The sequence below is a fragment of the Lissotriton vulgaris genome, chromosome 1_1, assembly GCF_964263255.1.
Source record: "Lissotriton vulgaris chromosome 1_1, aLisVul1.2, whole genome shotgun sequence".
NCBI classification, from domain to species: Eukaryota; Metazoa; Chordata; class Amphibia; order Caudata; family Salamandridae; genus Lissotriton; species Lissotriton vulgaris.
Window position 1 is genome coordinate 903,871,585 of NC_141685.1, and position 12,887 is coordinate 903,884,471.

General features: G+C 42.6%; 1 protein-coding gene across 1 annotated transcript in view; it reads left to right on the forward strand.

Annotated features, from left to right (window-relative positions):
• LOC147748151 (uncharacterized) overlaps positions 1–12,887 on the forward strand; it is a 648,568-nt gene that overhangs the window by 335,488 nt on the left and 300,193 nt on the right. Inside the window, exons 6-7 of the mRNA XM_086959041.1 lie at positions 326–541; positions 8,294–8,419. Of these exons, the coding sequence (XP_086815167.1) occupies positions 326–541; positions 8,294–8,419 (342 nt within the window). The remainder of the gene's footprint in view (positions 1–325; positions 542–8,293; positions 8,420–12,887) is intronic.

The window sequence follows — 12,887 nt, forward strand, 5'->3', positions numbered from 1 at the left end:
GTGACATGCAACCGACTGGGAGCACCGTGTCTCTGAGGTGGTACTGTTCACTGTGAGTATTAGGAAGTGCTCTCTCTCTGCATTTTATATCCAATGGTTTCTGCCTTCTGTTTTAAACCTTTGTGGTGAGTTTCTTATTCCCTATCACTAGCATCTTTTCATGTTACTTTCTGTTAGGTATGTGGGAAACTACAATACAATTCAAAATCCGATCTGTGACTTTAATGTTGCTTCAAACACTCATGTGGAATGGGCTTTGGTGTGTGCCTTTATCCTCTTTGTCTCTCTTGTGTTTGTGTCTCTATTCTTCTTCCCTGGGTTGCAGGCTGGGCCGGACACTCGCCCACGCAAAAAGGGTAAAAACAAGAAAGACAGAAAGGGCAAGAAGAAGAAGAAAAAGGCACTTCCTGAGGACCCAACGCCGATGCCAACCACAGTGATACCCACCACAGTGATGCCTAGCACATTGATGCCAACCACAGCGATGCCTAGCACATTGATGCCTAGCACAGTGATGCCCACCACAGCGACTTGGGTGAAGGTAGAGCTTCTGCGAGTTGCTCGCCGCCACTACCATGATCACCGTCATCATAAAACTGCATGGCCCTGGCTAATCCCATCTAAAAGATGCTGCAAAACCTTTAACACTTCACCTTAGTTTCTGCTTTATTTAGATCTCAGCACAACTCCTTACTTGATGTGTCCGCTGTCTCGCTTCCATCTCTATCTTAGTGTTAGGATCGGTTTCACCCGCTTGAAGGTGGTTGCAAGTTGAGGCACACACAAGGGTATCTGTGGGTGGTCTGTGGGAAAGTGAAGGCTAGACTTTGTATACTAATCTTGAACTGCAGTGGTCTCTTTGAGAAGTGGGAATGTCACCATTCGGTGGAAGCGTTTAGATTGTATTTCTGCTGAGCACCCACTAATAGCTCAATAATTAGTTGTGAATGTTTTGTGGACAACTTGTTGAAATCCTATATCTTTTCAAGAATTGCTGTCACTGGCTCCAAGTATTGTGTTGAGTTATGGATGTTTCTCAGCTCCCAGGACATTAGTAGAGGAATTTACACGCTTTACAGATCTCAAAAATGACCCGAAAACCAGAAAAGTTACAAAATCACAGATTTTAATCGTCCATTGCCATCTCCCAGACTGTCACCTACATAGAAGAAAACAAGAAAAGCCTGTAAATTACAGTTGTTTTTACATAATTGTATATTGTGTTTTGGATGATGAACTCAGCATTATTTTGGTAAAGAATTATGCAAAATGTTAAACCATTTTTGCAATGAAATTTCCTGACATTACATCCTGTATATGCACCGTATTGTAGCCACAAAATTGATCAATCAATCAATCCATTCATCCATAAATCAATCAATTAATCAATCAGCAGATTTATAGAGCCCTACTTGTCCCCCATGAGGGTATCCAGGTGCTGGCAAGGTCCAGCTGATTAGCCGAATAGCCAGTTGTTCAGGGACTTTCGGAATTATGGAAGAGATGGGAAGGTCCGTGGATGAAAGGGTAGTTTGTTCCATGTCTTCAGTGCTAAGTCGGAGAAGGAATGACCTGTACATTTGCTACGTCTGATGTGGGAGGGGAGGGTTAGAGAAATGAACATCGAGTAAAGGTGTCTGGTGGACTGAAGGAAGTTGAGGCGGTGGCTCAAGCAGGCGGGTCTACCGTTATGTAGGGCCTTGTATGCATGGAGTATGATCATGAACTGGCATATTTTCTGTAAAGGGAGCCACTGGAGTTTCCTTCTGTAGACGGTGATGTGGGTTTGTCTAGGGAGATCCATGATGAGTCTGGCTGCACCATTCTGTGTGGTCTGTAGTTGTTGGAGGAGGTGAGCTGCAATCCCTTCGTGGAAAGCGTTGCCATAGTCCAGTCAGCTGGAGATGAAGGCCTGGGTGACGGTGCACCTTCAGATTTGGGGTAGCCATTTCAATATCTTTCAAAGCATGTGGAGCATGAGGAAGCAGGAATAAGAGACAGAGTTGACCTGAGTCATCATGGTTAGCTTGTTGTCCACAATGATGCCTAGGTTCCTAACGTGCTCAGTGGGGGTAGGAGAAGGTCTGAGTTTTGAGGTCCAACAGGATGAGTCCGAGGGGGAGATTTTGCTTCCAAAAATCAGTACCTCTGTCTTATCAATGTTGAGCTTCAGGCAGTTGTCCTTCAACCAGTTTACAACCTTTGCCATGCATTTGACAAAGTTTGTCTTGGTGATGGTGTTGTCTTTGAAGAGGCAGAGGATGAGTTGTGTGTCGTTGGTGTAGGATATAATGTTGAGTCTGTGGGTTTTGACAATGCTTGTCCAGAGGTGTCATATAAGTGTTGAAGAGGGTGGGACTGAGCGAGAATCCTTGGGGTGCTCCAGAGATGATTTCCTTGGGTTCAGAGGTGAAGGGGGGTAGGTGGACTTTTTACATTTTTCTGGTGAGGAAAGAGGTGAGCCATCTGAGAGCAGCTCCTTGGTTGCCCATATTGTGCAGCCTTGCGATAAGTGTCTGGTGGGAGACCATATCGAAGGCTGCCAAGAGGTGTAGGAGGATCAGAGGTGTTGAACAAGGTGGTGAGTATGTGGCTAACTCTTGCTTTGCATAGGTTGAAGAAGTAGTGAGGGCATAGGTCAGTAAGGGTTCCCTGAGTAACCCAAAATCATGATGGAGGTGGTGTCCTGTGGGGCGAGCTGACTCCATTTGGTTATTCGAATGTCTTTGGTGATAGTGGGATCATTGTGTTTGCTTGAAGAATTTGATGGACTTGGGCTGGGGTTTTACATTTCTGTAAATCTTGATGATCTTGTTGTGGAAGATTTTTGCAAGGTTGTTGGAGAGTGCCTGTGAGGGGGTAGTGTTGTTTGTTGCTGCTGAAGGGCTAGATAATTCTTTGATGATGTTGAAGAGTTCTTTGCTGTTATTGGAACTTGATTCGATGCTGAGGCTAAGGCCTTTTTCTTTGATTCTCTCAATTGTCTTTGGTAGAGGTTGAGGGCTGTCTTTATGACGGTCTTATCGGTCACGTCCTTGCTTGTGAGCCATCTCCTTTTCAGTTGTTAACAGTGTCGTTTAGTGGTTCTGAGTTCTTCGGTGTACCAGCTAGCCTGCTTTGTGGACCTGTTGTTGCCAATAGGAGTAATGCTCTCAGCAAAGTTGATGATTCAATTGTTGAAGTTTCTGATGTTCTAGTCTAGGTTGTTGGAGGAGATGAGGTGGGTGTTGTTGAGGGCATTGATCCATGAGTCCTTTGAGACCTTTCTCCAGCTGTGGTGCGGGCTATTGGGGGTTATAGGTCTGTGAGCTGGTTATGTTGAAGTGGACAATACAGTGCTCAGTCCAGGTGAGTTCCATGGCGTGGCTTTACCTGATGTGGTCGCTGGAGGTGAAGATGGGGGTCTAACATGTGGCCTGCAATGTGCATGGGGTCCTGAATGAGTTGGGTGAATTCAATGTTGTTCATGCTGTCGAGGACATTGGTAGCATTGATGTCATTGTGGTCATCGAGCTAGAAGTTGAGGTGGCCGAGGAAAATGTGATTGCTGGAGTCTATGGTGAGGGGACCAATGAAGTTGTAGAAAGCTGGACATGGTCCTGGATGATGGTAAGTGAAGGTGCCCCTGATGTGGGTTTTGCTGTCTGTTTGAAGTCGGAAGTTGAAGTGTTCCATAACTGGGGTGATTTAAATATTTGTGGTGGTTGATGGTGCATTGGATGGATTCTTTGTGCATGATGGCGATCCCTTTGCCAGGCTTGTAGATGTGGTTGCAGTGGGAGATCTTGCAAACTTCAAGTTTTGCAGTGGCGATGTCGGGCGCAGAAGTTGGGTTGAGCCATGTTTCAGTGAAGAAGAATGTCAGGTGTGAGGGTGGAGATGAGGTCCCAAATCTCTGTGGTGTGTTTGCATAGTGAACATTTGCTGAGAAGGGTGCATGCAAGTTGCTGTATCTGATCAGTGGGCTGGTGTGTGTGCTGTGGCAGTGGGTACAGGCAAAAGGTCCTACCATGGAGCCTATATCAGCACAGTGGCAGTGTTTATTGTGGCGTTTGGGGTTGAGGATGTAGAACTTGGCGATGGTGCATCATCTGGGGCCAGATAAACAGGAGTCGTGGAGCTGGATGCAGATCAGGCGTGGATGGGTGGACATGGGCTTGCTTTTAGCATGCCTTTGGCACAGTCACCCTGTGGCCTGCATTAAGTAGGTCCTTGCATGGGCAGGGCTTCTGTTGGCGGCAAGAACGGCGAGCAGGAAAACCTGAGTAGCAACAGTGTCACTTCAACAAGCATGAACTGGAGGTTACAGACCCTTGATAGACTAAGTGTACAGGTGCCTGCCCAAGTGTGCCAAATATGGGAAAACATGTTCCCCACAATAAGCTATCAGGGCCATCAATTATCAATAAATTCACGAAATATGAGATACAGAGGCCAAATTCTATTGCATAATTTTAATCAATTATCAGTCAATGTAGTCATGAATGCTCAATTTTTGAGCTAGGTACTCTACCTGCTGGGGTACAGAAAATCACCTTCCATTGGGAGGGGTTCCTCACTAGGAATCATGAATTTTCACAATTATAGGCCATGACTTCTCCTATAAGAAATAAGAAGTATACCATATTAATCCTAAAATGTCCTCTCATGATTGGTTTTAACATGCCTTAATTTACTATCTTCAAAATGTTTAAATTTGTCGATTGTTAGAATTCTGACCTCTCGCAAATGAGGAATATTTCTCCAACTGACTGTGAGAGCCAGGAATATGACTTCCATATTCAGCCATGAATATTTCCCCAACTTCCATCAAAATCATCTGTCAAGCGTCTTCCAGGAATAGTCACCCATTTATCAACCAGGAATATTCTATTGAAAGGCTGAAAGGAATAATCTCCCAATTGCCAATCAGGAATCCCCCTGAATCTGAGCCACAAATGTCCCCCCACTTGGCAGCCATTAACACTTCCCCAATCAGCAGTCAGGTTCCACTTCCCATTTGAAGCCTGGGGGTATTCTGCTGGACAGCTGATAAAGCTATTCTCTTTCACTACTCAGCCTGAAGTAGCGTAATGTACTGGTAAACTGAAATGCAAATAGTTACTCTCTCTGACTCTCAAGTGATATTGTTATATCAAGAGTTCCAAACCCAGAGAAGAGAGAACAGACAAATACTTTGAAAATGCTATATACAATGCTAAATAAAATTGGGAATAAACAGAAGTTGCTCTTTATATTTGCATACAATGCCAGGTCAGTAGGTGTCTTGAAACACCAGCACTCATCAGTCCTCCAAGTTTATGCTATACAAGTGCCATTGCAGTCATACATACATACATGGCAGGAGATGTGGCCTAGCGGCCAGAGCTTTATATTTTGGAGCTGGGGAACTGAGTTCGAGTCCTGGTGTCAGCTAGACATCATATGTCTCTGGACACATCACTTAATCTTACTGTCCCTAAAACACTCAAATGAATCTGACTCAGTGTAATGTAATCTTGTGCTTATGTAAAGTACTTTAATGCCTGGCTTGTCTAGCCAATAAATCTATGATCATGCAGTGAAAAGGCCAGTGAGGCTTTTTCCCTCTACAAGGTTACAATCATCCACTCTTGTAAAAAAAAATAGGGCTAATTATGTCCTGTTGACAAGGATGCAACCAGGCGCATTAGTCCACTAAAGACAGGATAAGATATACCTGTCCAATTAACCATTTCTATGAATGTACTGCTGACAAGGATGGGCCCAGGGTCATCATTCCCTTAGAGATATGTAAAGCATATTCATTCAACAAACTATGGATTTCCCCCATCGTTCCACTAAGTAAGGGTAATGTTTGCTCAACAAGGCACGCCTATGCTAGTCCTTCTGAAAAGGATGAGCTTATGCACATCATGCCACTAAAGATGGGGGCATGGTTGATGGCCTACAAGGATGGGTTTAAAGGATAATCAAACACGCTACAGCTTCGCATACCCATGTAGCAAGAGCAGTCCACTCTCTAAGGGTAGACACATGCATAACCCTACTAAATGGACAGGCAAGGCCACCCAGGCTCTAACAATCAAAGTACTAGCCTCATTTCAATGAAATGCTTGTTTTGTGTTGCACTGTGCTGTATTGACTAACACAATTTTTGCCTGTTCTTTTCCCTTCATGCCACATCTCCACCTGCAGCCTGCTTGCTTTCAGTGTATATCTCGCCAACATATGGATTATGCTTAGTCCATCCGCACGTCACGTTGTAATGGAGGACATTTTGTCTTGCAGTTGCTCCATAGCTCTTTAGCCTATCTGCACTAGTGGAACTTCAAGGAATATATTTTATATACATTTCAGCCAACTGCTATTCAACATTGTTCATGCTTTTGTACAGTGGTTAATAGTGGGGGATACCAGGCTTCTAAGCACTTCCAATTTTAGCTGAAAAGTAAACTGAATTAGAAGTGATGAACCCGGCTCTCCCAGAGGTGAAGCCAGCAGTTCAACCAGTAAATCACATCTCCTTCCTCTCAACTGGAAAACAGTGTATTGGGGTGAATGTAATGCATGGCCAAAGCATTATGTTCCGAAGGGCAAATATTGTTACAGTTTTATGGTCACGGTCCTTTGGGCTTTGGTAAATATGCATTTGCAGTGCTCAGGTTGCTGCCGTCCAGAAGTCCTGACTCTTCAGGACAACTGGCACCTGGATCAATACCTAGGTCCTGATTACAAGCTCAGGGCTAAATTCCAATTCCTGTGCAAACACGTTTGATTTGTGTGATAATTATCACACCCTTCGGTTTTCCTCTGATAAATTCCGGCATGTCAAACCTGCCGACATTTATCAGGGGAAAATGCCTGTAAACAAATGCAAAACAGGCTGAGGTCTTTCAATGTTAAAAGCGATAATGCGGGTCATGCCTCATTTATAAGTTATTGCAAACAAAACAGGTGATGGACCGAATGTGGATCAATGTCACACATTCATCCCAGTCAAAAGATCTGGGCCCAAATCCATCGTTTTTTTGCACTCCACACCACCCTGGGTTAGACAATGGCGATATGCAAATCAGCTCTGACCCTGTGCCCCATGGGAACAGTCCAGTCCGAACTACAAAAGCCATGTCCTTCCCAGAACGGAATCAAGCATCCGAGGACATTTATAAGTTAAACATTCCGAATAGGAGCTATTTACTAACATGCATAATCAGGGCCATATAGTTTTTTGTGCAAGCAGAAAGATGTTCATCACTTGACCAACTCAGACTGATCAGTGTGGAAGCAAAATTAGGAGACCATTTATAAAGTCATATTCTAGCGTATTGTACTATAATATCGCAACAAAAACATCGTCTTACATAAATATTGTGTCTGAAATACCGATTACAAAATTTCACCGCACTTGAGTTGATTATACGAAATTTACAACCAATGCGACGATATTTTTGTAAACAATGTTTATGTCACAATGTTTCTCTCGGATGATATTTTTGCTCACAATTTTCTAATATAGAACCATATTCTTAGGCATCTTGCCTTGAAAGGTCTTCAACTCTGAGGGCCATTCATAATGTCTTATGATAGGTAGCTCAGAACAATATGACTAAAGTTCTTTGTCTCGGATGTACCCTGTCTCATCTAGTGTAGGCCTTCCAAGATGTATACTGAGGTCCAAGTATAGTTTTTACTACAATTATATGCATTAATGTGAACATGTGTCCTTCACTGTCTCTCAGACTTGAAAATTCTACCAGAACTAGTGATCTTCTAGGAGTGTGGACACAGCACAGATATTATTAATATTATTCTGGGCAACAGAGGAAATGTCCTCCAAGTCTGAACAATTCCCGCTTCTGCTTCTCACTTCCTTGCAAAGCCAGTGATTGGCTCTTAGGAACCGCTTTTAAGAGCCTGCATAGTCACAAAACAATAAAATGTAGAAGAAAAGGTCAATTGAACTTTTAAGGGGGCTGGCATGGGCATTGCTGCTAAGAGTGCAGTAGGTGCAGTCGCACCGACTGTCTGGGAGTCTGCACTCCAATTATTTCTGTTTCTTACTACCATACTAGGAGATGGGGACATCTTCCTTGATTCCAAAGAAAAATGCCCCCATGGCACCACTGAACATACTGAAGTAGTATGTTTCAGTTTGGGTTAAGAGAGCAGTGAAAGAGGTTCTCATTGGAGATTCTCTTCGCACATTCCCTAGCTTCAACAGCCTGGCACAACATTTGAGTTTCTCCTGTGATGAGCAAAGCCTCCAAGGTTTGATATCTAATTTTTGCACCCTCTTCTCTCACACCACAAGGAGACAAAGCGCACTCAGACACCAGAGGAAGAGGAGGAGCCTTTCACGGATGATGATTATTTTGCAATTCCAACTGAAGAAGCCCTTCCTTCCACGATACCGCCGACGCTCAACCCTGAGTATGAGGTAAAGTGTGTAAAGTTATGTTACCAACTGTTCTTAAGGAGGGACATTGGTTGTAATGGGAAAACTGCGCCTTCTATTGCATTCTTTTTTCAAAGAAGTTGGATAAAACTCGAATTGGCACCACCATAGACACCATCCAGCAAGAAGGAAATGCTAGCTTAACATCAACAATTAATATTCCAAAAATAAAAAAACATAGACCAGTTTGGAATACTTTTGAGATTCACTAATATAGCCCCTTAAAGGCATATTGTCATGTTTATAAAATGTTTCCTCATATGCCAGCCTTTTCTTTTTAGTTTTAGTAAATATGCTAATTTTCTTCATACATGAGCTCATCGGTTGTTAAAAGCAGACTTGATTTTCACTCAGATGGTATATTTTCACTTCAGTAACTTTTAGTGAAGCCAAATAGCAGCTAGTCATTACCTGGAAGTGTACTGCTTTCCAAAGATATCATATTCTGAAAATACTCTGGGCCCGATTCACAGAACTAACTTAAGACAAAATTCTAAACCTACTATCATTTTGGTATTCACAGAAGGCACTTACTAATTTCGATATTCACAGAAGTTAGAACTCCTAACTTTAGGGGCCAGATGTAGGTGGCCATTTACCGACCGGTAACAGCCGAATTCGGCTGTTACCGACCGGTAAATGGTCATTCCTGATGTAGGTGGCCTATTTTACCGATTCGGTAAATTTACCGAATCGGTAAATTTACCGAATCTGTAAAATACCGAGTCCCAAAGGCCAGTCAGATTCGGTATTTTACCACCCAATCCTATTGGGTGGTAAAATACCGAATACAGGTGTGCATGCACATCTGTGCATGCACACCTGTGCAATGTGACACACAGACATGCCCTTAGGGCATGTCTGTGTGCCACCTGGCACACAAGTCCGGAATTGGGGTGCGAGAGGGTGTCAAAGTGACACCCCCTGCACCCTTGCAAAAATCGGACTTTACCGAATCGGTAAATACCGATTCAGTATTCCACATTGATTCCTATGGACTTCAAGGCCCATAGGAATCAATGGGCTTTACCGATTCGGTATTTACAGAATCGGTAAATACCGAATCTTAACGATTCGGTATTTACCGAATCTGAAATACCTACATTTCCCCCCTTCTAATTTACCGCTTCTTAAATACCGAATCGGTATGATTCGGTATTTTAGAAGTGGTAATTTAGAATTACCTACATCGGGCCCTAGGACTCTTAAATGCCTTCTGTGAATACCGAAAGTCTTAAAGTTAGAATTTTTCTCAGTTTAGGAGTAGTAAAGTTAGGACTCCTAACTTTAGGACTCCTAAATGCCTTCTGTGAATACCAAAAGTCTTAAAATTAGGAATTTTCTCAGTTTAGGAGTCCTAAAGTTAGGAGTCCTAACTTTACTACTCCTAAACTGAGAAAAATCCTAACTTTAAGACTTTTGGTATTCACAGAAGGCATTTAGGAGTCTTAACGTTAGGACTCCTAACTTCTGTGAATACAGAAATGAGTAAGTGCCTTCTGTGAATACCAAAATGAGTAAGTGCCTTCTGTGAATACCAAAATGGTAGTAAGTTTAGGATTTTGTCTTAAGTTAGTTCTGTGAATCGGGCCCGAAGTTTGGCCCCAAAAAAACAGCTTCTGCATTGTTTTTTTGTGTCATAATTCTTTATTGAGAGATTAAAGGTATATACATTCATAAAAGTATAATACATTATAGTAGACCCATAAAAGTCTAGGTATTTAACATTTTTAGTATAATATGAAGAAGAAAAAACTTGCATATAATAAAGGAAAGGGGAGGGAATAGGAGAAATTAAATAAAAGACAAAGTTTAAAGAAGAGAAAAGGAGAATAGTGGACATTGTATGTTAGGAAATCTAACTAAGGTTAGATAGAATCTTGGGGAAAAGTTAGACAAAGTAAATAATGGGATGGGTAAATATAATTTAGAAATGGTAAAATATGTTGTGTATATAATATGAAGAATGATATATGTATACATATGAGTGATGGAAGTTCATGAAATGTATACAAAAGCTAAATAATTAAGTAGCTAAACGAATAATGGGTAAATAAACAGATAAATAAGTGAATAAAGCAGCTTCTGCATTTTAGTAAATTATTCTTTTTAGTTCAAGTTCCTTATAACCCTTTCACAGTCCCAGATGGCTAAGTATACCATCACATGCCAGAAACATCATCTGATGCCCAGGTACACCCACTCAGGCTGAGTAGCGTTTCCAGTGGCTGATTATTAATTGATGCGACCTGGTGATGTCCAGGCTCAGCCGTAAATCCCTGGTCCACATAATACATCACTTTGTAATCTCAAATGTCCAAGCAACAGCATCACAGGCCGGGATCACAAAATGCTCTGTTTCAGCATCACTGCCAATTTAAACTTCCATAGGTTCCATAAAACCGCATACAAAAGCTGCAGGCGCTACATGGAGCAGGTAGACAGAAGGAAAAGATAATAGAGCTCCACTTCAGTCTCACCCAGGCCCAATTCCCCTTCCCTCATTGGCAACATTTGGTAGGCAGTCTATCAAGTGTGGGAAGTAGTGACCTTGGCATTTTTACCTGCACCCCTTGACCCCTTGGTACCTTGCCTGTGCCCACCTACTGTCCTCATGTACTCTGTACTAAGCATGAGCGCAAAATCCATTTGGCTCACGGATTTTGGCGATTTTTGGCAAATTCGCAATCCGCAATCTCCCGCGAATTTACCGAAAATCCGCGAAGCCGCGAGCGGAACGGATCCGGGGGGCAAAAGTTCAAGCATCAAGCTTGTAACTATTTTAGAATGGTGCCGGCAAGCTGCCAGCGCCATTCTAAAATAGTTACTAAGTTAGCTTCAACAGGAAGCACTAATAGAAGCAGGTGCTCGAGTTTAACTGAATTCGAGCACCTGCTTTATTTTATCTATTAGTGCTTCCTGATGAAGCTAACTTAGTAACTATTTTAGAAAGGCGCTGGCAGCTTGCCGGCGCCATTCTAAAATTAAACAGAAGAGGGGCAGAGGGCAGAAGGGCAAAAAGACGAGTGTGGCAGAGGGCAGAAGGGCACAAAAACGAGTGGGGCAGAGGGCAGAATGGCACAAAAACGAGTGGGGCAGAGGGCAGAAGGGCACAAAAACGCGTGGGGCAGAGGGCAGAATGGCACAAAAACGAGTGGGGCAGAGGGCAGAATGGCACAAAAACGAGTGGGGCAGAGGGCAGAAGGGCACAAAAACGCGTGGGGCAGAGGGCAGAATGGCACAACAACGAGCGGTAACGCAAAAAAAACCAGCGAACACGCAAAGCGCCCTGTGAACACACAAATCGCCCCGCTAACACGCCAAAAAAACCCCGCAAATTCACGAATTTTGCAGATCGCGAATTTGCAAATCCACAAATTTGCGAATTCGAAAAATTCACCCATGCAATAAAGTACTATAATTACGCTCAAAGACTAATCCAAGGTCAGGCACTGAGATCGGTGATCAGTGCAAACTGACTGGTGGGCATTTGGTTGCCTCAAATGCCCTAATGGTGCAGTCGCTCCCATAAGTGATACCTTTTCTAGACATTGTACTTTTCCTAAATGTACTCACATTCATTTGTGTAATTGCCACTGGTTCTGTACTCATTTTCATCTGTTAACCATGCCTTCTCTTGTTTCAAATGCGATATCGTATTAACCATTTGCTATCAATTTTACCACTCAAGAGTTTCCCCTCCTATTACATTGTATCCCTTGGATGACTTCACCTTCCTAGTTTAACATTCTGACTTTGAAATCGAGTCTGTGGGTTTTTACTCTACATTTTAAGTGCAGTATCTAACTGCTATTAGGTTGCAACTTATTAAAAAAAATATAACACATATATCCTCAAGTTCATTCATTAATGATTCTAGTCCTCATAAAAATAATTAAAATTTGCGTTGCTCATCAATGCTGGGAGCTTAACAGTACATAAAGTGATTTATACCAACTATCATCTTGAATGACATCGCTCCTGCTAGACTGCTGTGAACACAGTCTTTAAATTTTACTGCCACAGCACATGCTTTGTTATTGTCACTTTTATCAAGCAGCTCAAGGACACCAGGCACAGAGCGGAAGTTATTAGCATTCCATACTTGCCCCAAGTAAATCCTTTGTATGTCAATTAAACTAGGACCGAGAATGAAATTATAAGAGAATGTGTTCCTGCATTAATAGAACACGGCCTACAAAGCTTACTACGTTGATCTTTTGCGTGCCCCGACGACAGCTCTGGGACTGGCATCAGGTGGAATCAAATGCTCTTATAGCCCTCCCGCACTCTGAGAGCTCAAGGTTCCAAGAATACACCTTTGGGGCTTCAGTAATAAATATCTGATATTCAAATTAGGTTTAAAAAAAAAACAGATTCCCGAGCATCGGCCTATCATAGTTAAAACTGATTCCCGTGACCTATTCCTTTAGCTATTTTTTCAGCATTA